General features: G+C 42.9%; 1 protein-coding gene across 2 annotated transcripts in view; it reads left to right on the top strand.

Moving 5' to 3' along the window:
• Positions 1-3,399: 3,399 nt before the first annotated feature.
• IGF2BP3 (insulin like growth factor 2 mRNA binding protein 3) overlaps positions 3,400-26,168 on the top strand; it is a 113,215-nt gene continuing 90,446 nt past the window's right edge. The window contains exons 1-3 of one of the 2 annotated variants that reach the window (XM_042043360.1): positions 3,400-3,655; positions 4,160-4,381; positions 5,636-5,696. In XM_042043360.1, coding sequence (XP_041899294.1) covers positions 4,207-4,381; positions 5,636-5,696 — 236 coding nt within the window. In that variant the 5' untranslated portion in view covers positions 3,400-3,655; positions 4,160-4,206. Of the gene's footprint in view, positions 3,656-4,077; positions 4,382-5,635; positions 5,697-26,168 lie in introns of those variants that run through there. The other variant, XM_042043362.1, reaches the window with a different exon arrangement.

The raw sequence follows: 26,168 nt of genomic DNA on the forward strand, positions 1-26,168 counted from the left end.
CCCCCCGCCCGTCTCCCCTCCCCGCCCCCGCCACCCCCGCGCCCGCCGCCGCTTTCGCGCCACGCGCCCCGGGGGCCGGCGCGGGAGCCAATGGGCGGGCGCGCCGCGGCGGCGGGCGGTGCTGGTAGGCGCAGGGCACAGCCAATGGGAAGCGGCGCCGCCGCGCCGCTTTACTACGAGCGGCTATGGCCGCCCGCGGGGGCTGCGCGCCCCGGGGATGGCGACGAGGCGAGGGCGGGCGGGAAGGCAGGCAGGCAGGAAGGCAGGGGGACGGACGGACCGATGGGGGAGGCAGGGGGCTCGGCGGCGCCAGGCCGGGAGCCGGGCGGGTCAGCGCTGTTGTCCGGTCCCGTCCCGTCGGCGCGGGTGTCCGCCCCGCGAGGACGGGCGGCTCCGCTCCCGCGCCGCCGTGGCGGAGGCAGGGGCGGCGGCGTCCCCGCCGTTGTGGCCGCGGCCGCCCGGAGCCCGCGGGGAGCGCCCGCCGCCGCCGCGCCCCGCGCCGGCTGCCCATCGCGCCTCGGCCCCGAGCCCACGCAGGAGCCTTCCGTGGGCGGCTGTAGTCTTAAGAAAACCCCACAAAACCCAAAACCCAACCGAGCAAAAGAAAAGACATTTAATGGGGAATACTGGGGCTGCGGGCGGTCCGACGTGCTACCCACCCACCATGCGCCGAGCCCAGCGGAGCGGGGGGGCTTCGGGCCTCGGGAGGGGGCAGAGAGGGAGCGCCCTGCCCTCCCCTGGCCGTGCAAGACGGGGGGACGGACACGGCGGAGGCTCTTGGATTCTCACCCGGAGGTGGGGAGAAGCACATGGTTGAGTTTTAATTCTAAACGGCAGAATGTCGTAAAAGCCCTTGCTAATTAAAGATTGGCTGTGCTTCCTTGTGTGCAATATTTATGTAAGTATTTTAACTTCTTGGCTTCTGTGGGCAATAAACACAAACAAATGGAACACAGAAAAAAATTAAAAATTTTATAATGTCTTTTCTTACAGAGGTAAATAAAAAAATACATTAATATGTGAGAATGCTCTGTTATGTGCTCACGCATTTGATTTGTGACTGCCAAAATAAATTACATCTCAAAATTTAAAGCCATATTCTCAATAACGTTAACATTTGGGAGTGCCCAACTGGTCTGAACTATGTTCATCTGTGCAGGGAAGTGGAGATTTGTCAGGCAACATGAACTAATTTTTGTTGTTGAATTGCCTTTTTTGGCATTCAAGATTTGGAATTACTCTTGAAACCACTAACCAACCCACACTTCTTAACAAACAAAGCTATACATTATTTAGGTTTACAGAAAATATTTCATCTTATTCCCAAGAGGTTTTCCGAGCACCCCAACGCGGGGGGGGGGGACATTGCTAATAATTAAGGGGTTTTTTTTCCCCCCCAACCATCTGATTACAAAACGGTTTATGATGTTGTTGGACAACGGGTTCATAGTGTTATCATGAACATTCAATCTTCATTTCTTAAAGAAATCTAACAAAACAGATTTTCAGACTAGAATATTAAATGAAATATATGCACCCTGTTTAGCAATTTAAGAGGAAATACCAGCTAATGCTATAGACCAACCATGTAGAAATGAGCACATGCACACTGCCTTATAGATGCAGTACAAATCAAATTTATAAAGAATGCAATTAATCTGCAGGAACAGTGACTAATTCCTTTCACAAGTTTAACTAAGAATTCAGCTGTTTAGAGGGGGCTGTTTTTAACTTAGATAAGAAATTATTTATTTTAACCAGACTATACAGAGTGGGGTTATGAAATACAAATTCATTTAGGAAAGAATTCCACATCCAACATCAAAAAGTCATAAACAGGTTAAATCTCTAGGAGAAAAAAAATTCTCTCTATCCACAAGATAATTATTTGCTAATTTTCTACAAAATGGAACTTGTGATTAAATTCTGATTAGTGAAACACAAAACACTCGATTTCCTCAATCACAACCTGACAATTAAAAGTTCATTAAAATAACCCTGAGATTAAACAATGGGTTGAAATTACAAATATTAGGGTTTTGGTCAGCCAACCGCTTGGATGCACACAACAAAAGGGCCGTGTTTCCAACTTACTGCAGCATTCCCCCAGCCCCTGACAATTTCACAATGATCTGGGGCTCCAGCCTCATGGTGAGCCATGTCTCCTTGCATCATCATACCACCACAGGAGAAATCTTCAGCGACTGACTCACCCCCTGAGCGCTGGGTACCACCACCATCGCCGAGCTGCGGCGGCCGCAGCGTGCGTAACAAAAGCCTGACCCCAGCACGGCTTCCAAGGAGATTTAAATCATCCCTCTTTAATTGTATACTTATTAGAAGTTAGGCACAAAATTAGGAAGCGTTCCTCTTTACTACAGATTTCCAGACATACTACAGGACTTGTGGAAATCCAGTCGCTGCTCACTAATAAAAGTATTTAACCATTTTCCATGGATGTACCTATTAAAACGTACCACAAGAAGCCTACCATGGAATAAATGAAACCTTCAGCTAAAGTGCGTTGAATTATTAAACAAAACCTACTAGATCGCTATATTAAACACAGTGCTGGCTTTCATTTCCGTATCCTTTCTTCATCTTCAGGCAACGTTTTGTTTGCACTGGAAAGGCTCCACACCCCCAAACCCCTCCCCCACAAGCCCACCATTGTATCTGTACGAATGTGGAGAATTATGAATGGTTCCTTAGACCGGGCAGGGGGAGGGGGGGAGGAAAAGAGGGGGGTCGCCAAATCCCTTTGTGTGCCGTTACCAGCCGAGGGCAACGGTGCCTTCGCGTTTCCCCCCACGCCGTCCACCATTGCCCAGATGGGCTGGGAGAGCGGCCACCCCGCCCCTCCCCGGGCCGGGCAGCTCCCTCGCCCCAGGACTCTCTTCTTCATCATCCCCCAACTCTCCTCCACCCCTTTGTCTTTTTTTTCTTTTCCCTCTCCCCCTCTTTCTCCTTTCCGTAAGACTCAGCGCAAGGGGCACCGCGAGTAATGCGGGATCATTACCATATGGGGCTCCTCCGGGGCTAGAGGGACCCCCCGCCCCCGCCCCACAGCCCCCCAGCACGCAGCCGCGGCGGCGTTGCGCGGGAGCGGATCCCGCTCTCTCCCCGGCCGCCTCCCCCCGCCATCGCACCCCCTCTTTTTCCTCTCCCTTTTCCTCCTCCCCCCAACCCATAGTGCCGGGGAGCGGGATCGCCCAGGCACGACCCCGATGAATAATCCCCACCGCCTGGCACGGCGGGGGAGGAGCGGGGCGGGGGGGCGGGCATTGCGGTGCCTTTTCCCCTCCCTCCCCGGGATCACACCCCGCTCACACGGGGGGAGGTGCGGCCGCCCAGCCGTTTTTGGGCGGAGGGGGCGCCTAGAGCGGACTCCCCCGGCGGAAGGGCAGAGGCGGCGCAGACTGGAGCCCACCCAACTCCGGTTTCCCTTTCCCCCGCCCTCCGGCCCTCTCTAAACTTGTCCTGTCCTGTCCAGCCTCCCCCCACCCCTCTCCCCGTCCTTCACCCCAGCCATCCTCCTCCTCTGTGAGTGTGCGTGCGCCCCATCCACTCGCTAATTGAAGAGCTGGGATTCCTCACGTGAGAAGTTGATTTGTAGTTTGAACACGTGGCTCATTCAAAAAGCCGGAATATTCAAGTAATTTTTTTCTCTCTCTCTCCGTCCTTCCCTCCCCCCTCCCCTTCTCCTCTCCCCCTTTTTTTTTTTTTTTTTTTTTTTAATACGGAGAGGCGGCGCCTGCATGCACGTAGTGTGACATTTTCATAGTCCGCCTGCTGCTGCCAAAGGGGCTTGGGGGCAAGACAAAAAAAGTAGTTTTTTTTTCCCCTCCCCTCCTCCTTTTCCTCTTCTCAGCCCGCCATCCGCGGCCCCGGCGCTGGGTGTTTCCCCCGTGCCCCCCATGCGCCTGGGTAGCACGGCAGGCACTTAGGGCTCCCGTTTGGCCACGCTTTTTTTTTTGGTTTTTTTTTTTTTTTTTTTTTTTTTTTTTTTTTTTTTTTACCCCTTGAGAGAGAGAGGGAGGGACACAAGCTGCAGATCTGATTTTTTTTTTTCCCTCTCCCTGTCCTCTCTCTCTCGCTCTCTCCTTCCTCCATCGCATTTTGTTTTATTTCCCCCTTCCTCCCCACCTCCTCTCGCAAGACGAGGGTTGCAGCCCGCGGTGCGCGCCTCCCCGAGCCGCCAGGAAGATGAACAAGCTCTACATCGGCAACCTCGGCGAGAACGTCAGCCCTCTCGACCTGGAAAGTCTCTTTAAGGACTCCAAGATACCCTTCTCGGGCCAGTTCCTGGTGAAGACGGGGTACGCCTTCGTGGACTGCCCCGACGAGAGCTGGGCCATGAAGGCCATCGAGGCACTTTCAGGTGTGCGGCCCCTTCCACCACCCCCGCCCTCTCCCCGCAGCCCCGACGGCTCCCGCCGCTCGCGCTCTTCCGCGGCCGCGGAGCGGCTGCAGCGGCGGCCTGGGCCGCGCCGCCGGTCTGGGGGGGCTGAGGGGGTCCGGGGGGGGTCCCTGTTCCCTCCGCCTCCAGGCGAGATGGGAACTGTTGTTTTCCGAGCGCGGCCGGAGCCGCCCGGCCTTCCCGCGGAGCCTTTGCGCGGGGCTTACGCGGCGGCGGCCCCCCGGGAGTGGCCGGGGAGGGGCGGGAGCCTGGGCCCACGGACCCGCGGCGCGGCGGTTCCCATGTTTTTCCAAGCCCTACGGCCAGCCCTGCCCGGCCGGGGGCCCTCGCTGCATTGGGGGGGGGAGGGCGGTGAGTGCAGTGAGGCGGAGGCGGGCTGCGGGCGCGGAGCCCTGCGCGGGGCAGCGGCTGCACACACACCCCCACCCCGGGCACAGTTGGACTCCCCCGCAGCCCCTCGCAGGGGCCGCCTCCCCCCGGAGCGGGCTGAGGCTCCCTTCGGCTTGGCTTAGGCCGCGGAGCTGGGGGGCGAGCCGCCGAATTGCTCCAAACTTGGGAGGGGGGAGCCCTGCCTGCCCCCCCGCCCCGCGCTGCCCAGCTATTTATTTCGGTTTCTCTTCGCTGCTCTCACGCACCCATCACCGCCTCCAGCAGCGCCGGCTCCCGGCCCCGACATCCTGTTTTTGTGTGCTTAAAAAAAAAAAAAAATTATTTTCGCGTGAAGCGGCTTTGCGGAGGTCTGCCGGGAGAGGCTGCCTCGGAGGAGATGGGTTCAGGTCTGCCGGGAGAGGCTGCCTCGGAGGAGATGGGCTCGGGCTGCGCTCCGCGCCTCCTCGCGGCTCCCTTCCCGTCCGCTTCCGCGCAGAAAATCGCCCGAAGTTGGCGGCGCGGGGGGTGGTGGAGCCCCCGCTCCCCCTCCCCGAGACGGGGCCGAGCCCGGCTCCCGCACACGACGTTTCGCGGGCTGTTTCCAGCGCGGGGCGGGGGAAGGGGCCCCGCCGAGGGCAGCGCGGCTCCCCCGCGGCAGCGGCTCGGCTCCGGGCTGTGCCGCCTTCCCGGGCGCCGCGGCCCCGCTCCGCCGCTGCCCGGGCTGCCGATGAATGGGCTAACGTGTTGCGCTCCTGTTTCCTGCTTCGCACCCCTGCGAGCCCGCTCCTGGAGACGGGGACGCACAGTTGCGCTCGAATATTTTCCCCTTTCTGTTTATCTCGGCAGGTAAAGTGGAGCTGCATGGGAAACTCATAGAAGTTGAACATTCGGTCCCGAAAAGACAAAGGTAATTTATTTTTATCCACACCCCCCCCCCCCACCCCCCCGCACCGCCCCTTGCCCTTAGTTATCCAGTGAGAAGCAATTTGAAAAATGCTTAGGTTTGTGTTTCTCTTCCCTGTAGATAAATGGACCGCTTTCTTAAACCCACAGGCATGCACTCAGTGCTGTCCGAGAGGTTTTCTAGAATCACCCCATGTATTTCTAATGTAGTGTCTTGGCCAGGCAGCAGTGGTACTATTTAATTTATTATTAAAAAAAAAAAAAAGGCACCTTCCTATGGAAGAAGCAAATTATTATGGTCTGATGGCAAGTGATTGTGTAGATTTTTAAATTTAAAGTTCCGTGAGAAGAGTTAAAACCTGTGTGCTAGCAGGAAATAAAATGTGGTGTTGTGCGCTGTATAACGGGCAAGCACGTGAGCTCTGCCTCAGCAACAAAAAGCACCTTGTAAATATACTGGTGGATATATTTTTTTGATCCTGCCATGTTGGAGTCTGCAGCATTTTACAGGCACATAGTAGAAGTCTCATCTGTATTTGAGAGGATTTTATCATCGCTATTTTGAGCTGGTCTATAGAAGCAGCAGGAGAAGGACTCCTTCCCAGTAAGGATAGGATTTATGCATCCTTAATTTCTAAACACACAGTTAATTTTTGCAAGGCAGTAATTTTGTCGGGCCTCATGTAAAGAAGCAATATTTGGAATAAAGCAGTAGTATTTTTATGCTGCCTATAGCAATTCAGCCTCCTTCTTTCACAAATATTTATGCGATAGAAAACCTGGCATGCACTAGAGAGTAAAAAAAAAAAAAATAGATCAAACTTTCCGCGTGCTTTTTCCTGTACTCCATTATTCAATCTGGGAAGTATGTCTGTCTGTGCAACTTTATTAAAAGGGCTTCTACTATTTCAGGATTATTTTGAAAATTGCAGTCTTTTTGAGATAGTTGTTTGGAAAAAATGGTTTATCTGTCTCAATGGACATTGTATCATGGTATTTTGAGAATTAGAAGTTTGATCATCTGTTTAGTGTTAGAGGAAAGCTTCACTTGAGAAAGTATGGAGGATTTTTGTTCTAGTTAAGGGAAAGGGGAATCCCTCTCTGGACAAATTAATTGCATGTGAATCTTTATAGTTATATTTATGCGATACTTTTCATTGAAAATTAATGTGGTGTATGTGCTCTTTCTCCTTTAATATGCAATGTATATAGTTTTGAATTACAGCAGTCTACATTTCAGATATTTTGTACTGTTGTAGATTGAAAAATACTGTTGTAGATGGAATATACTTTTAGATTTAAGAAGAAAATTCCATGGGACATATAAAAATCGATAATTTCCTATCAGTCTAATAAATAAATTTACTGTCATGCTTATTAATGTTAAGCTTGCACAAAGAGCAATCTGTTTGTGCTTTTGAAAAGAAATTCATTACAGTCATAAAGGTAAATTTAGAATCACTGGTGCTTCCCCAACCTTTTTTTTTTAATCATTGTTTAATGTGTTTAAAAGTGTTTTTCTGCTCTTTCAGCTGTCAGCTGAAATGGTGTAAAAGTCCATTCTTTGTACTAGGTACTGTGTCCTATTTGTCTGTGAATTAACAATTATCAGAAACGTTTATCTGCCTGTAACTTGTTGAAAAGAATTCTGCTCTGAACTTAAGGCACTTTTCTAGGCATGTGTTGCCTACATATAGGCATATTGAAAAAACTGCAAATGTAATTGTATCAGCATACACGTATTGCTTCTCCCAAAGCCCTCATTTGTTAAAACACTGTTTCATCGTGCATTATCATGTTGGAATGTATTAGATATAGCTCAGATTTATACTGCTGTTTAACAGAAAATTAAATTGTATTTCTCATAACTGTACTTCCTTCCCCTTTGTTTCTGCTCCCCCTCTCCCGAAATCTAATATAGAGAGCCACTTAAAATTCATTCAGTGACCTCCATATGTAAAAGTGACTCTCTTGTTCCTTTTATAGAGGTCTAATTTTTTTTTTGTGGGGGGGGGGCAAGGGTGTCAAAAAGTTTGAGGGTTTTTTTTTTTTCCTTGTATTTCTAAACACTGCTTACTGGGCTCATATTTAGAGTTGTTAATTACATGTAAAAGCACAGTTTTCAAATGTTGAGTATTGTTGGCGAAAGTGGTTAAGGTGGTTTCGAAGTAACTTATTTGAAGCCTTTGTATCTTTTTGCACGAGCGAAAGGTGTAGAAGCAGCTGGGGTGTGGTGGGGGGTGTTGCTGGCCTGGCCCACCCAGTGTGTTTGCATGCTGTAAGGCCGGGGAGCGCTTTCCAGAGAGCCCTGTGCACTCCAGCGTTCGAGATACGGCTAGAGAAGTGACGCCATTTAAAAAAAAAAAGTGGATGTGTCAAGTCTGTCTTTCAGCATGAGTGTGCGATTAATAGTTTGGTTAAATGATTACTTCATAAGAGCAAAAGTTGTTTTGTAGTGCGACGAAATTACTCAATACATTGTATTGACCTCTGCTGCTGTGAGGCTGCTTCACGGAGGCTCCTGGTTCCCCTCCTCACAGGCTCCTTAAACATCATTTTCAGGGGGGTTTCTGTTGTTTTATTTATTTTTTTTTTAACCAGAGTGTGTACATTATCACCCACGAAGGTAGTTTGTGGGTATCTCCAGAGACAGCTGAGGTGCACAGGAGGAAAGGGTAAGGGTTTGGTAATCCATATCCTTGTCACATAAAGGAAGGTCAAGAGGTGGTGTCAGCTAGGTTTGTCATAAAGTTGAGCTGAATCTAGAAGACATGGAATGTGCCTGGCTTGTTATTCAGGGCGAAATTCTTGGGCCCAGTAGTCACTGCATTCCAGTCCTTGCTGGATCTTCTGATTTGAAGTGGGCACACCCAGGTTTGCAAAATTGCCTTCCTACCTGCTGTGGAAGGAAGTAAGGAGAGAGCCTGTGTGTGGCTTTCTCCCTCCCACTTCCCTGGAAGCATCTGAAAAACAGACAAGGGGTTACGCTGTGGTTGAAAAAAGAGGCCTGGTCAAGGTTTCCTTGATGGAAGGGTGGGGAATTATTTTGGGGGAGGTGTGAAGTATTTAATAAGCTCAGGAGTAGATTCCTGACTTACTACTGAAATCTCAAGGGAATGCCAAAGGAATGCAGCACTTCTGCATTCAGACCCCTTGGTGTGGAAGAAGGCTATTGCAATATTTGAGGGTTTAGGTCTCTTTATGCAAAAGTTAGAGGAGGCATCGTAGTGAAGTGATTTTGACTGCAAGTCACGCTCTGCGAGGGAAGGCAGGGCACCGTTAGTCACATCCACTACTTAGATGAGTTTTCCCCTCATGAAGGGGCGGTGCGGGAAGAGGATGGTGGCTGCCCATGGCGTACGTGGAACTTGCGGTGCGAGGCTTTGGGTACTACCTCGCCGCAATCCAAGAGCAGCTGGTATCTCACAAGGCGATGTAGGCTGCAATCTGATTATTCAAATGGCCCTGATGTCACTTGTGCGCAATGTGGGGGGAGGGCAGGCGCTAACTCTGGGCACCTGGGGATGTGCCTGGTGCAGCCTCCCGGCCCAGCTTCCATGTCCAGGTGGGCTTCCCACCCAGACCTGATCCACGCTACCTGCTCCTGGGGCCCTCAGGTACCTAAAATGCTCACAAACACCTCAGTTGTGGTAATGATGAGGTATTTTTCCAATTGGAAGGTTAATTATTTTTTTCCCCACCTCGAGGGCTCTTTGTTGAAAAAATAAATTCACTGTGTCTCTTCTGGGGGATTTGTTTGGGAAGGGAGCAGGAGACGTGGGTAGTGAAGGTGCACCCTGTGGGTCATGCTGCCCTATGGGGAGAGCAATGGCCTGCCAGCTGGGCTTCACCTCTGATGCTGAGGTGTCTGAAGGTTGGTTTGAGGAAAGCAGGCCCCAAGTCCCCCTCATGCAGCCACCTCTGTTCCACGGGTGACCATTAGATGGCAATTGGATTGTGTTGCTAATTTTCAGTATAATGAGGGTTTGTGTCTAGTGTGCACAAGACGGTGGGAAATGGTTTTGTGAGGCGAAAGTATTTATGGCGGTTGAAATGGTCACAGTTATTAATAAAAAACTATATTAGTGGCATTGATTTTTGGCTTTGCTTCTGTAAATATCAAGTAGGTAGAAATATGCTCAAAGTAAGAAGACATGTTAGAAAATATGCCATTTCTTAACTGCATTGTTCTCTTTTCTGTGTGAAAACTTGGAATGTTTTTGAGAGTGAAGGGCCAAAACTTCACATAGTGATTTAAAGTTTTTATTCTGTTTCCACATTTGTTTTTGCAGATGTGAACAGAAGATTTTTTTTTGTTTTAATCCTTGAAATTTTACAATTAAGAATGGAAACACCAGTTGTGACTATTCCTATACAGACAATGAGTCATTATGGCAAAACCAGATAATCTTCACCAACCATATTAACTGTTACGTTGTGGGGAATTTAATTTTTATAGCTCCTCATACTGTTTGATCATTAATTAAAAAAAATCAAATCCCTTGCTGCAGTTTTTAAAAATCAGCTGGAACACATGAAACACAGCTGTAAATGTGTGTCCTGAAAGGTTGGTCCTGTTCTCATTTTGCTAACTCCCCTTTACAGAAGGTACCCTGAGAAATATACTTGTAGTGGAGTTTAAATTGTGCATAGATATGGTAAATTTTAAAGGGGTGGAAAAAAATAACATTTTGGAAGTGTAATTCAAGGGTAATAAAAATATGATCAGGAAATGTTTAAGATTTTTTAAAAAATTTCTCCCTTTTTCCCCCTTCAAGCATGGGGTAATAACATTTTCCACATTTTTGAGACCTTGAAGGTGGTATTTTTGTAAAATGGGGCTGTGTTCATTTCAGTCGCTCTTTTAAGTGCAGAGCATAGGACTCTACAGCGCTGGAGTCCTTTTATGGCTTCTGGCTAGCTACTGGGTGGACTTCAAATGCTTGGTTTTGACCTGAAAAATTCTTAAATGGCCCAAGATTTACCTACCTAACAGAAAATGTGTTGCTTCCCATAATGCCTCTGAGAGAGTGACCCAGACAGCATTAAAATACACCTAATACTTAGCCACGGACAGGGCTAGTCCTTCTAGGAGCCTCACAAAAAAGATTCTTCACTGCTTAAACCTGTTCCTCTTCTTAATGTCACCTTATCTCTTAGCATTTTATCATCCGGGGATTTTGGTAAAAAATATATAGTGGCATGGACCACAGCTGAAGACACTTTCTTCTGGTGATTTCATCCTTACATGAGCCCAATGAGATAGGCACAGGGCAGTATTGAAGCAGGACCTTTTTCCTTGTAAATTAAGAGTAAAATTTATTCTTGGAATTGGATTATTCAGAATCAGTAAATGGATAGAGAACATGTGCAAAAATGGAATGCTCTAAAAACTAAATATGGATGATAACTTCATGTTTTATTTATAAAGGGGGATGGTTTAGAAAGTTTGGATAGGTTTGATACATTTAGCAATATCAAGGTGCTTTATGTGGTTCCAGAGTGCTTCAAGATGATTCTCTTTTAATGCACTTTTATTTTCATATACAAAATGTCTATCTCCGCATCACTCCATTACTCCATTCTCCATCTCTAATGATGCAGAATATAGAATTATGTAAAGTTATATGCTAATTACTGTTGAAAACTAAGATAAAACCGTAACTTTCCCTTACTATGTCTAGAAATGTGATGTAATCAGAAATACTTGAGCATTATTTTATAGTTTTAGTCTGAGGCTTCCATACTTTTTCCTTTTTTTTTTTTTTTCCTGGACATGTCAAGTGTAGGCACTTGCTTGCCTTTTCATCCTGCATCTTTGCTGGGTGAGTGTTACCGCTGCTGTCCAAATGAGGAAAATATCTTGAATGCGCCAGTCAAAAATCTCCCTGGCTGTCTGTATTTGGGGTGTGCTGGGGAGATAAGTTAGCCCAGTGCTTACTGGTGCTACCCAGCCTTTCTGGGCATGTCTATCCATCTGGATACTTCAGTGACAGTTGTTCCTTGTCATCAACTGGAATATGTAATTTGGCTTTGAAAATTTCTGTGTGGGAGCGAGAGCTCCTGTGTGTTTGTGGTAAGTATCAAAAAATTGTAATTTTGTTATTACCTCCTGGTTTTGCTTCTTTCCAGATCTGCAGTGTTGGTTTGTGAGTGTGTTTTCAAGGATGAGTATATTTAACAGAGAAGATGATTTTGATATATGCAGTGGGATACTTAGCAAATGAAGTGCATTATCCTAATATTGACCCTAGTAAACCTTAAAATACTGTATGTGTAATGGCAGTAAAAGAATAGTGCGAAAAAAGGTGGTTTTCCATTTTTTTTCTGCAAATTCATTGAGATTTCAAAATGAAAAATTATAATATTAATTGTTATTTTGCTGGCTTGTATTATTATGACAGCTGGCACAAGAGGAACCTGTGGCATGAAAGGTCTCCTGTTCAACATAGCCTTAGCAGCCATGTGCTTCCCCTATAGCCTGCCTCTTCATGGTGCAGTGGAATCAGCATCCACTCAAACTGTCCTTTTGCAAAACTGAGTGAATGGAAAACTGCCACTAATGTGCAAAATGAGGTGTTCTGTGCTTTTAATTAAGTTAAAATTTGGATAAGAGCACAGATAGAGTCAAAGAGGGGATCTGACTCTTCTTGGGTATGGGACAGAAATGAAACTGTCTTGAAATAGAAGATCTTCAGCTGGGAAGGGCTTTACTTCATTTTAAATGTTTTGGTGTCTTGATTATTTTGTGACTGTAGCCTCTGCAGTATTTCTCACCAATCAGTAGTTTCAAAGAGAATGTGTATGTATATGTGTGTCTCTTGTGTGTGTATATATATCCACATATGCATTTTAAAAGATTGTATTACCATAAAATAATTTGCAGTTCAAGAAAGGACCAGCTAAAAATATCTGGAGAATTTATAAAAATAGTAAGGTTGGGAGGTTTTTTGTTTGGTTTTGTTTTTTGTTTTTTTTCCAGTACCAGTACCCTTGAACACAACTGGAGCTGAATGTTCACTTTTGAAAGATTAACTTTCATGCTCAGCTGAACTTTAGGAATGTTATTTTAAAATACGTAGTCTACACCATGTATCCAATACATTTTTCCTCTTTGAAAATACCAGTACTTTATTGTTTGAGTAAATTGTTTTTTATTTTTAAATGTTAAATGTACAGGTTCTATAGGTTTTCCCTCAAAAATGGAGCTCACTTCACCCTAATGGAGCCTTAAAAATTGTAGTGCAGAAATCAGAATTCCCGATAAAGGGAACTCTAGCGTGTATGAACAAAAATTTCTGTTGGAAAAAATTAATAAGCTTAAGTTATTAGTTGGGTTTGCAGTTACTTATTTTCCTGATATTTCATGTTAAAGAGCAGTCAGAGATGGAGTAAAAAGCTTGTTGAGCTTGGATTTGGAATTATTCATTAAATATCTGTCATGCATTGATCAAGGTGGGGCTCTAATTTTCTGGGAATAATCAGGGCGGGAGGGCTGGCTGTGAGAAGGGAGGGGGTGGGCAAATCCCTACCTCAGGTGAGTTTTGCTGTGCAGGTGCTCCACACAGCTTTCATCCTAGGGCCTGATCCTGCACACTGTCTGCCCCTTCCTCCCTCCCATTAAAGGGAATCCTGAATCCTGGGTGTGCTGCAGGGAGACTCTTGGGAAGCAGAGTTGGCAAAGTGTCTCTAGCTTTGATGGGGAGAATGCCTGTATCTAGCAAAGGCAAAAGACACCAGTTGTTTCTTTGGTTGTTTTTCCTTTTTAAACAGTGATTTTAAAACAATTACAGAACAAATTATCCAGAAACTTATTTTTGGTGATAGACTGGGTTATTTAGTTTATACACGTCGGGGAAATTCTTTGTGATGGTGGTTTCATGGTTATCATGGAAGAATAGTTCAATTTTTCCTCCTACAGCTAGAGTAAAAATTTCAAAAAAGTGTCTCTTTAAAATAGTGCTTGACAAATACAATCTGTGGGGTGCTAGAGGAATTTTGGTAGTAGTTTAATCCATGACAATAGATTATATTTATAACGTAAACCTTATCTTTTTTAATATGAATTCTGATACACGTGCTTTAAATGATTTTCTGGTGAAGCTTTGGTGGCAAACTAATGCAGGTAATGGCTAGGGAAAATAACTTGTCTGTCTTGGACTGTTGCTGCTAATTTAGAAATAATTTTTCAGATGACTTTGCTAATAAGCCAGCTTGCACAGGCTCCCCTCGCCACTGAGGTACCAGTTTGTTAGAGTTATATACTTCCGTGCTGTCGAGCGCACAAGGGTCTTTCCTACCAAGGTAACGGGATTCCTGAATGAACCACTCTTCCTTCATGGAAAACCAGTGCTCTGGTGTACAGAGGGAGCTATTTACCAGGGCCGAGCAAGAGGGATTCAATGCTAAGTGTCTCTTAGTGGTATTGATGACAGTGGGTGCTGGGGCTGATCAGCAGCAAGAGCTCTCACACGGTGAGGTTTGTGTTAATAGAAGCTAGATTATTTAAGTGAGTTCTAGGTGGTGGTGGTGGGCAGCAGTATAACTTGGTGTTATGCTAACCAAAAATGTTAAAAACTGCCATTGCTAATCAGGAGGCACTACTATTGACCCAAGAGTAGTGCTGCAGTATCTCAGTACTTGTTTGCTACCTGATTGTATGAATTTTCCACCTGCACAGAAATTTTCAACATAGGATGAGAAATAAATGAGAAATGGACAGCTCTTATTGTTGGGTTTTTTTTAAAATACTGTGTACTCATCATTAAATTTCTTTTCAGAGTTTAATTCTGGAACTCAGTAGGAGTGGTGTAAGATTTTTCTTGTGTTGCTAATACTAGTTCATTTGAAGATGCATCAGAATGCTTATTCTGCTAAAATACTTTAAAAAAAAAAATCCACCCCCAAAACAACCAAACACCCCACATTGTTGTAATAGTCAAAAAGCAGAGGATCCTTTATTTATTAAATTCTAAGGTTTTTTTCTCAGTGATGGTCTGAGTCCTAATAGCAGATGGAGAGTTCCTGTTCTATTTGATGCCTTGCTCTGGGTTGCTGCTTATTATATTTTTTTAGAGTGAATTATATGCCTCTATTTAGAAGTTTTCATTTTTTTTCCTGTTATGCACATGAGAGAGAATTTTTATAAGTAATGTAATTTCTACCCCTTCTTTTACTCTGGCAACTTTTAAACAAGAAGTGGTTGTTGGCGTGTAAATATGTCCCAAATTCTGCATTTAACGTAGAATGGTAAGCTTTAGATAAAAGTGGCGTACACACCCTTTGTACAACTGGGCTTTATGGCAGTTGTTCAGTTGAACTCAAAGCACAAGCAGAATTATGTTTTTAGGTATGTAGTGTGTGTTTAACCTATTTGTAGTTTAAGCAACCCATTTTTTTCTTGAAAGTAGTCTTGGGAAAACAGTTTGAAGACCTGTCATTAACTAAGTTTAAAATTTTGAAATTATAAAGATTGCTCTACATTTGTGTTTGACTAGCTTCACTAAAATCACAGAATTGCATTCACTAGCCGCGGTTGGGTTTTGCCTGCCTCTGTGGCAAGTAATAAGCTTATGTACATTGCTTTTCTTCCTGGCCCTTGGGCTCACGTCACCTGATGCACACAGTCCACCCTGTATGACTGTTACTGGTTTTGCACAGGCTAAGTTCAGCCTCTTAACATGAAAATGCTACTTCTGAATGCATGCTCAGATCCAGCACCACACGTGTGGTTACGTCAGTCTCCCGCTGTGTAACGGTGTTGCGTTTTGTGCTGGAGCACTTCAAAAAATGGTTCAAATGGAAGTTGAAGCTAATCTTAACTTTTTTAGCTGGAGACTGCTGGTGGAAATCACATGTGATTTTTGTATTTCAGAAAGCTTCTCTTTGACATAGTTCTCACTTGTCACTGGATGTATCACTTTGGATGGTACCTTTGGGGGAAAAGGGCAGAAAAAGGAAAAGAAAAAAAGGCAAATCATGGAAAAGTCTGTCCAAAACTTAGTCATGTTTTACCATGAGGAAAGCCTGCAAATTCCAGAGTAAGAAATGGCATTTGAGCAGTGATAATTTTCTGGAGGTGGCTGTGGTGCATCACCTACCTGTTGAGACTGGGACAAGATGAGGGAGAGCTTGGCCTGGTTTGGGGGGCTGAGCAGGCGTCCTGACCTCTTCTCCCTCTAACATTCATCTCTGTGAACTTCCCTTGCACTCTGTGGATAACGTGTATGTGGTTGTGAAGCATTAAAGCATGTCTTTGAGGTTTGGGGGAGGAGAGGGAGGGAGTGATGGCTTTGTTTTGAGGCTTTTGGTAGCTCCAGTTCTGGCTGTTACTGGTAGTCGTGTCTCATTGCCTAGTCCAGTACTAGACATGAAGCTGGTGCCAGCATGGTTTGAAATAAACTGAATTTTTGGGGGATGATCGTGGGGAGTAAAGAAGACAGAAAAGCAGTAGTGTTAGCAAAAAGTGGTTAGTAACCCCTGAAGAAGGATGACTTATGTCTGTGGTTAAATGTCTTACAGCACCACAGTCTTCCTTACGCCTTTTCATTTTTTTAATTTGCTATTTTAACTTTCTCTAGCTCTTTAAAAAAATGTTTTTAAATCCTCAGTTGTTTGGTATATCTATATGCAGGTGGAATGGCTGAATTTAGAAGCTTTGAAAGGCATATTTAAACTATACTAAATGGTGCTCTCAGGTAAAAGCAACTTGATCTATTAGTGGGGGCAAGTACCACCTAATTTAGGTATCTCTGTTTATAAATCAATACCATGTGACTGTAAAAATAAGATAGTAATTACTTTCTTGGTGTGATAATAAGCTTGCACATCTGTATACAAACTAAATTCAAACTAATTATCTGCTAAATAATTTATTAAATGTGGTCAAAATTATCATCTTCATTCATATGAACTTTGTTAATAATCTTGATTTAAATACCCAGCAAAATGCCATGTCTTTGAAAACTGCAACTTACTAAATGCAAATAATCTTGATGTTAATGATGATTCACTTATAAATTATACTTATGATTTAACTGGTTAGCTGTGGCATGACATATGCTTTTCTCTGCTTTAAAAGTAACTAATCCAAAATTATAATTTTGCTTAGTTTAATATGAAGTGAACTAAAATAATGTCAATGTTAAATGCTATGTAAAGAGTGCACTTTCCAGTGCAGAAATGTAAACTATTTTTTGTTCTCTGGTCATGGCAGTGTATTCAAATCTACAATGACAGTGAAAAAATCAGTGCTATCTGTGATATTCATCCTCAAAACATGTGCTATATTCTGTTTTCTGTGAAAAAGAAATTAAAAATAATGAAATTATTTAAAAGGTGATAGTATTTATCCTATAATTGCTCTATATACCACTCCTTAAAGTCAGGGCAGATTTTTTTAATAGTATTACTAACATGGAGGAGATTATAATATATTTACTGTAAAGGTTACTAAAGAAAATACAATTACACCTCTTATACACAAGCAATTTTTCAGCATAACTTGCCTTTGAAAGAAATTGTAGATTGAAATGTTGCATAATTTAAAGTCAGTGAACAATTGAATTTTAGTTGTTGACTTTTCCAGTTGAACAGAATGAAATGATACTCTAAGGCTTTAATCAAGCCCTGGTATGAAAGCTCAGGGATTGCTTTCATATATTATACTATGTAAGCCCGTGTGCACTAATCAAAGCTGCTATGACAAAAGCACAGAAGATTGTTTTGGTAATTCTTAAAAATGAAGTTTAATGCAAGATATAATTAACAGCATTTGTATTAAGTAAATATAAAATATTGCAAAGGACTCGTTGCACACAATCTGTGATGCTTTAACTATGGCAGTGCAAATTATTTATTGTGCATGGGGATTTACTAGTGTAGATATACTTACCCTGACCAAACTTACTGCTTCAAAAAAAAAAAAAAAAGAAAAAAAGAAAAATCTCTATGGTTGTTATTACTGTATAAATGTAACTTCTTAAAACATGTCAACTAAAAAGCTAATTTTTTTTTTTTTGGTAACCAGTTTTTAGATCACACCTTTATGTTAAAAATATTGGGTGTGCATGCAAGGTGTGTCTCTTTAGTTCTATGCACCAGCTGAAGGATGGTGCATTCTATATTTCAAGGGTATAAAAGTTTTGGAGGGGACAATGTGCAGGTCTTCTAAATAAGATGTAACATTTTTCTGAAAGTACAGCTATGAAATAATATCATTTGTTGCTGTTCTCACCACAAAATTTTTGTGTAATTGAATAGGATTAAACTTTTGGAGGAGAATTCTTCAGAGAAAATTACTAAAAAAAGTGAAAATAATGTTTGAAAACCATACACCAAATTTGTTTCCCTTTGCAAGTAACAGGATTATAGGAGAAGCAATGGCATTTAAGAAAGAAATTTCTGCATCTATTGACATTCAGCATAAAAATTACAAGTCAAACAGCAGAGTGGTCACTTTTGATGACTTTTGGGTTTTGACAGGGCAAGAGAAAGGAAGGGAAGCTATTTGGTGCTGGTAGTGCAAACCCCATGCATTCTAGCACTCCTCTGGTGAAGGTGCTATATCTCATCTGATTTAGGTCACTTAATCAGTTTAAGGCCACGTGGAATTGCCATTAGTAAGGGCCAGCACTTGAGTGCTCTTCTTGCTGGTATTCCATCAGTTCAACAAAGTGTACTAGTGAAATAATGACTAGAGCATCAAAGCGAGCATTGGTATCTGTGCTGTCTTGGCTACAGTGTGCATCAATTTATACTTTGAAAGTTTGTTCTAAGGTTGTGTTAATAAGGCTTATTACACTGAAGCTATTGAGACAGAAGAACATATTTATTTTAAAGATAACAGGAAATGTACAGTAAACTTGACATTTCTGCTGTAAAGCTGGTGGAGTATTCTACTTTTTTCCTGTTAGTGTGGTCTAGAAGATTTAAAAGAAACTATTTGTCTTTCCAGTACTTTAAAATTTTTTCTTGATTTCAATCTTGAGATTGAAAGGTAGACTTTTTTTTAATTAAAAAAAAAGAATTTTGTCATGTGAGCAAATTAACTGCAAGTCATTGTTAGGCTTTGCTGGAACATCAGATGATGAGCATAGTCTCTTTCAAATGCTCAATTATCATGTCAGCTGTCCTCTTGCAGGGTTGATTAATATACGTATTTTTGAAAAACAATAATAAAAATGGAGGTTTCAGTCAGTGTGGACGCAGAGCAAAAGCCATGTGTGTATGTGCACACGCACACTCAATTCTTGGAGTGGCTCTAAACTCTGGAAAGATCCTGAAACCTGTGGCTGTACATTTGAAAGTGTTGATTTACTCTGTGCATTTGTTAATTTCACTTTTAGTTTGTTTTGTTCTTTTAAGCACTAGGACTATTATTCATATTTTTAGGGATTATTTTATAGACAATTGCCTAAATGAAGTAGTTTGCCGTTGTTGATATCTTTTTATATCGTGGAAGAGACTCGAAAATGTCAGGGAGCCAGTATGGTAGCTGAAGTTTACACATACACTTAAAACCAGACTAAGAAGATATTTCAGTTGTTCTAGTTACAGCATATAAGCTTTTTGAAATTAGATGGTGTTTTCAGCAGCACGAGTGTTTGTGTTTCCCTTTCCTAGACCCCACAGTAATCTTTGTTTATTGAGATCCTTTTAGGAATTGGACACTAATTTGTGTCAGTTTTTGTAAAGCAGCCTGAGAGAGGCAGCAAACAGGCTTTTCTTTAAAAATTGCATGTGTGGTGTGAAACAGCAAGGTGGTGGTGAAGTGGGACGAGTCCCTGAACTACCCTAATGCCACACTCAGTTTAAGTTCTGAAGTAGCTTGTTCTCAACCTGAACTTTTAAATCCGATATTTGATAGCAAAAAAAAAAAAAAAAAATCGAGCAAATGCTGAGACTGTGTAACAGAGGTCTTGCAATTAAATGCTATAAGTGTACAGGAGGAGCAACTCTTGCTATTTTGTTTCCCCTCCAGTCCTCCCCCTGCAACCAGAACTGAATTTGTTTAATCTGGAGCGTACTGTGGACTCAGATTGAGAATGAACAACTGTAGTTTCACTTAAGTGTGACCTGAAAGAGACCAAAATAGGTTGGAGTCCCTGTCTATCACTGTGGTGTAAGGAATCTGGAAAGCATTTCCGATGTTCTCTGCACACACGGGCTCGTGGTTGAGCAGTTGGTCTCAGCAGCATGGTGGCTACCGAATTCGTCTATGAGTGCTGCTAATTTTATTTAGATATTTCAGTCTGAGAAGGGTGAATCACTGAGTTATTGTTAGACGAGATCTAATCTGGTGCCATACCTCCCATACCAAAAAAAAGTTGCCAAAATTTTACATAGTACATGATATCTGTGTCACTTATTTCCATTGGGTTTCTGACTGGTTGGCAAACTCCTTCCGAGTAAGAGACGGTAGTAGGGAAGACATGCAAAATAAAAACACTGTGAGGCTGTATACAGCAGCTGCTTAGAACAAAGTATCTTGTTGGCTTTTTAATTATTGCACTTTTTTTGCTTCAGAAGTGACTCTGAAGTATCCTTCACCATTCGTTTTTGCTCCTTGGACTCTTTAAAGAGAGCTGAATTCATTGGAAATTAGGGGGAAAAAAAGGAGAAAAGAATTTTTTTTTTTTAAATAATCTACTGCTCCCCAGCCCCTAACATGGCCACATACTGCAGGGCCACCCTATGAAAGTTTCAGTCTGTGGCTTCTTCTTACAGCTGATGTAGATTTTCATAGCTAGTTTGTAATGGAAAATAGTGACTGCTTCAAGTAGCAGGCCCTGTGGGCACTAGGAAAACAGGTGATGGGAGAGAAGAAACCTTTGGCTATTTTGGTGGCTGAAGAAAATGAAGGGTGGGGAGAAGAAAGATAAAAGCTGAGTACTGTGTCCCATTAAGGATACTAAGTAAAGTAAACAAATTTTTTTTGTATGCTTAGAAGTATTTTTGCTTTTAAAAGTGTTTATTTACAGTCTTTCATGCACCTCAGGGGTATTTTCACTTTTATCCACATCCCAGTTAGTTGCAAGTTAGTGGTGTGGTGAGAGAATAAATGGCAAGTGACTGTAGCTTGAAAAAGTTTGGTCAACAAAATCAGCTGCATAGCACAGTTGTTTAAGGAATAGAGACCTCTGCTCAGAGGAAGAGGGGTAGATAAAATGTGGCATTTAGGAAAAACACATATACACCCCCACCCTACCCCAAATGGAGGGGGAGGAACCAATCTCAAAACCAACCCAACCATAAGTGTCACAAGCCACAAAGGTGGGACCATTATTCTAAAGGATGCTAAAACTTCCCATTAGATTTAAAGCAGTGTTTAATTCTTTATTTAAAAAAAAAATCTTAACAGCCTTCTCTCATTAACAACACCCGAAAAACGAATGTTTTTTTTAAATGAGAAATTCAGCATTAATATGGTAATGGCAGAATCTTCAGAATTTTTTTTTTAAATGCCTTTATGTTCCACTCAAGGGAATTTAAAAATAATGAATATAAGCTTTTAGTCTAATTAGTGATGTGAGGAATTGTTGGGCTAAAATCCTGACGCAAATGGTAACAGGTGAGAGCCTACTATCCAGGTTATCCACATAAACACGAGAACTACCAGTGTAAACTGGGCTTACACTGCTTGATTTGCCTATTTCGCATGATGTGACTTGGATGTGCCAACATCAATTTCTGGCTGTGCTTCTTGAGCTATCAGTCCATTCACAAAGGTGCAGATCCTTTCAGAGTGTTCAGGTTACTCCTGCAAGGAGAGCACAGCCCGGTGCCCACTGGTTGGGCTGGTGGCTTTGGGGCGTGGAGCTGCGCGGCTGTGCTGGCTCGGCTTTCTGACTGCTCGTCCTGGGGAGAGGTAGTAAACAAATCCCATGGTGTGCAGGCAGTGGTAGGAAATTTGATCATCAGCACAGAGGGAGTTGTGAGGTAATCCAAGAGTCATATTTTCATTCTGAATGCTGAGATAATGCACCTCTCCAAAGCGGCTGCTTTGGTGGGTTGTATGTGCAAGATGAAAGGGGAAAAGTGTAGTTAGGAGCCAACTATTATGTCTTGCATAAGCTTTGAGAAAATTTTTTTTTGCCTAAATTTTATGGAAAATCCTTATTCTGAGTGGTAGTACAGACTGCTTTTAAATCTGGGTCTGGGATTAAATGAGTCAACACAAAGAGAAGTATTGCTGCACTTCGCCTGTGGCTTAGCCAAGCTTTGTCTGCTTGAATTGCTGAATTGGGTCTGAAATTGGAGCAATAACATTTCCTCTTCAAGTATTGTGCTGACCAGATCAGTGTGTAGAAATAAAAAGTGGTGATGTTTCTTAACAAGTCAGTATTTGAAACCCTTCTCCTTTCTTCTGCTAGGTAAGTTCAAGATGAAACTGTCTGTTTCACAAGCTAAAGGCCTGATTGGATAAAATATAGTAACTGTGTCATCAGTGTGCCTTGTAATATATGCTAGAAATTAACTATCTTTTAATATAAGTGATATAAACACCTCTGTTTGTCAGTTAACTGAACCTGAGTTTGTTTTAGAAAGAAATTCAGAATGCCTTCATTTTAGGCAGGAAGTGTGACCCTTTGGTTTTGTATTTATCAGAAGTACTTGTTAGGGAAAAGCATATTGAGAGATATAATTGCACAAATATATATGCATCTAAAACTTTCTATGAAAAGATGCCTTAGAATGGACTTACTGCTGTTTGTTAGATACTTTCAGGAATCAAATATGAACAACTTTGAGTGAAAAGATTGCTTAAACCCATGATATTTCAGTGTGAAGAGGGGGGCAGGCAGAGACTGCAGCACCTCTTGCAGGACAAGCCACTCCAGTGGCTCAGTCTGTGTCATTACCTACATTTACTGCAAAGAAAATAATGAGACCTCCCCCTCCCTCGCCCTGTAACTAGAAACTAGTGCTTTTCCTCCCAGCCACACTGATCTGAATTGAGAGTTAAGGATTATTTACTTTATCCTGTAAACTTGGCTTCTTTTTTCCTTTCTTCCCTCTAGACGAGCATTAAAAACACTGATTCGCTCTGTTGTGCCCAAGCATCAGCTACTTGAAGCAACCCGAGGGGGAGAAACTAATGAACTCTGTGTGGGGGTAGCTTTTGTGTGGGTTTTTTCTTGCCTGTTTTTATTTTGCTAGCTGCACAGTAAACAATAAGACCCCTCTTTCCCTTCCCCTATAATTCAGTCGATTACCAGGAGTTTTCCACTTGGCCATAAGAGTTGCTAACTTTGTTTCTATGGCTGTTCCTGTCAGGACTTTTTATACAGAACTCATTTCTTACCGTATGGCGTTACCCACACTCCATAGAAGGCTTTTTGCTGTGTGGTGTTTTTTTAACATTTCATCTCCAGCTGTCTATGTTCAGTTTGGGTTGTCAGTGAAGTAAGCCTCAGAACTGACAATTTTTGTCTTCATGCCATTCTTTGGAGCTTGGGGAGAAAAACGGTTGTTTTGGTGAGTGGGTTTGCAGTGGCATCATGTGTAGCTGTCAGAGCTGGGGGCCACGAGCTGGGAGGCAGCGCTGGGGGGTACCAGCACTCGGTGCTGGTGGGTATTGGCACACTCTGCACCTGTGACGTGAGGTGCCAAGACTTCTTCCAGGTAACCAGCATGGCAGTACAGACCTAGAACGAATGAAATGAATAAGCATTTGCTCTTTGCATGTTCCTAAGAGTGGAAAACGTAGACCATTTGCTTTCTATCCCATAGGTATTGAGTTCAAACAGTTGAATGGACTAACATCGTCGATGTTCACTTGATCTCTTTTCAAACGTGTTTAACTCTTTTTCCATAGGCTCTTGTTTAAAAGGAGTAAGTTTGTGCTCTGTGGGTTTAAGGCATTAATGTTGTGTGTAGCTCATATGGCTGCTGAAATAAGAGACTATGAAGTGGTGTTATTGTTGAGAAGTGGGAATTAAGGAGTAGGAGGCAGCATGTCTCTGGGGGGGAGGGAGGATGGTCAGAAGGGTCTGGTAAGAGTGTAGGTACAACTGTGTGGAAGTGCAGTCACTTCGGTACTTGTGTTTGTTTCCCTTTGAAATAGTAAAATTTTGACACATCTGTGACATACAAAAAAAAATGGGACTGTGAGGAAAAGCACGATACTTTGTTTTATAATTGTCTACTCTTATTTAAAATTATTTTCCCTTAAGGGGAGGGGTGGGTCTGATGTGATTTGCCTTTGCTAAACATTGTATGTATAGAGCATATAGTGAGATTGTGTTAGTGAAAGCGTACTGTGAGATTTTATACAGGGATGCAAAACCAAACATTTTTGAGACCCTTTTAACTTAAGGGGAACTCTATATATTGAAGGAAAAAAACCTGGTGTATATTGAGGGCAGAGAGATTAGGAAAGGGTATATATGTAAAAGAAATGAAGAAGAAAAGCCACAATTTCAACATTTTCTTTCTCCCATCTTTGTCCTTATACACATTTAGTATTGTTTCACATGTGTGTGGGTTTCTTGTGGGTTGGGAGCATTGGGTGTCCCTGTGCATGTTTGTTCTCTGTATTGACATAGGAGAAATTACCGCTTCAGAGATCACTAAGATGACTTTTAGTAAATTAGCCATCTTTATGGTACTTTGTCCTTTTTGTCTCTGCACACACATGTAGCACAAGTATGCTGCTTGCCTTGCACAATGATGGCTGCTTGTTTTACTTGCTTTCAGTGTTGCAGAGATATTCACGTCCCCCAAATACAAGGCTCCAGGTCTTAACATCCTCAGAATAAATATGTTGGCATATGGTCATCAGCAGTGGCTTAAAGTAGCTGAATTCTGTTACCTGGATAGTACCTGAAAATAAGAATCGGAATGTGTGCAATTCCTCTTAAGAAAAGTATATTATTGCCAAACAATTGCTTATGGACTAACCTTGCAGAGAAACCAGAGAAGTCTCTTTTCTTACCCAAAACACTTTTTATTGGGCATCTTTGAAAAAGAGAAATGAGTGTGGGAGTACCTGTTCACATGCTGTGAACATAAGTAGCTTTCCAAAACCTTAGTATGATACAGAGCACAAACCTTATTTGCCCAGATTTTTTTTCAGTTGACATCTATTTGCAATGCCTATTTAGCATGGGAAAAATGAAGTAAGAAATCTGCTTAAACTGGAAAAAGTGCATACACAAGGCTTACGTGAGTGACATTGATGAGAGATGCTGGCAGGGTTTTACTAAGGATTTAAGACTAGGTGAGCTATATATTAAATGAAACTACTGTAGTAAAAGACCTTCATGGGATGAGAAAGGACTATTTCTTGTTTTACCCCGTTGATGTGACTGCAAGTAGTCATAAAGTAACAAAACTGGAGATTATTTCAAAGCAGAACATAACAAAGCCTCTGTAGCATTCTGCTGCCTGGGATATTTGTATCTATAGCTATAGGATCTTTGCATATGCCATATTTTGCCAAAGAAAACAGGGTCATGAGGAAAATGGAAAGCATCCTGAAAGAGCTAACGGTGCCTGAGATGGGAGTGTATTTCCAGGAAGATGCTCCATACTTTTTCCTTTCCCTATCTATTGTGTGGAGTTTTGACCCTGTGCAAAAAGAGTGCTTGCTGAGCTCAGAACCCATCCTCGTGGAAGCTGTTGCTGCTCCGGTAGATTCAGTCAGGACCCAGCTTTGTCCCTTACTCTTTGCTATCCTCTTGCGTTTGGTTTGGGATTTCTCTCGAGGAATTCGAGAGCTGATTTTCTATGGACTCACGTGCAGGCAGCAGAGAGAATGCCTGCAAAATCAGTGGTGCTGCCCTGCAGCGAGGAGCTGTACGGGGCTGCCGAAGTGCGGGAGGAGAACGGGAGGAGCGATCTCCAAGCCGGGAGCTGCATCCGCAAGTTCTCGCAGCACGTGGGAGACGGTCGCTCTCTGTCTGCTCGCTGCTCGTTCTGGTCCTGCGAATACAAAAACAGCTAGGTCGTTTCTGGTTATCCCTCTTGTGTGTAGAGAAGGGAAGAGGGGGAAAGAGGGTACAAGCTTTGTGTACTTTTAGGCATTCTTAAGGAAGCTATTAGGACTTCTTAGACAGGGGCTAATAGTAAATGAAACGGAAAAATCTCAAATGTGTCCATGACCTTTTATGCTGGTTCTGTGTGATTCCTCTCTTAGCCATGCAAAGCTTTATTCAATTATATTTTTTCCCTATTGCTAATTGTGATACAGAAATAATGCAAAAAAATAGGTTAAATTTCCACATGCATCAGTAAACACCAGATTTCAAACTTGTGCACTAGGTGGCAAGTTAAAATTATTTGCAGCTAAGAAACTGATGAAGGTACAAATACTTCCAAATTAAATGATGTGTTTATAGCTATGCTTGTATTTTTGAAGTGACCTTTGAGTTTTGTACAATAGGTGTCTCACTATTGCCATAAATAGAGGTGCACAACCAGTTTTGTACTCAGCTTGCCATTTTCTTTTGCTGTTTGTGAATGTGGCTAATAA

The sequence above is a fragment of the Corvus kubaryi genome, unplaced genomic scaffold, assembly GCF_017639235.1.
Source record: "Corvus kubaryi isolate FWS band 111438036 unplaced genomic scaffold, C.kubaryi_AGA036_p1.0 37398, whole genome shotgun sequence".
Classification (NCBI taxonomy): Eukaryota; Metazoa; Chordata; class Aves; order Passeriformes; family Corvidae; genus Corvus; species Corvus kubaryi.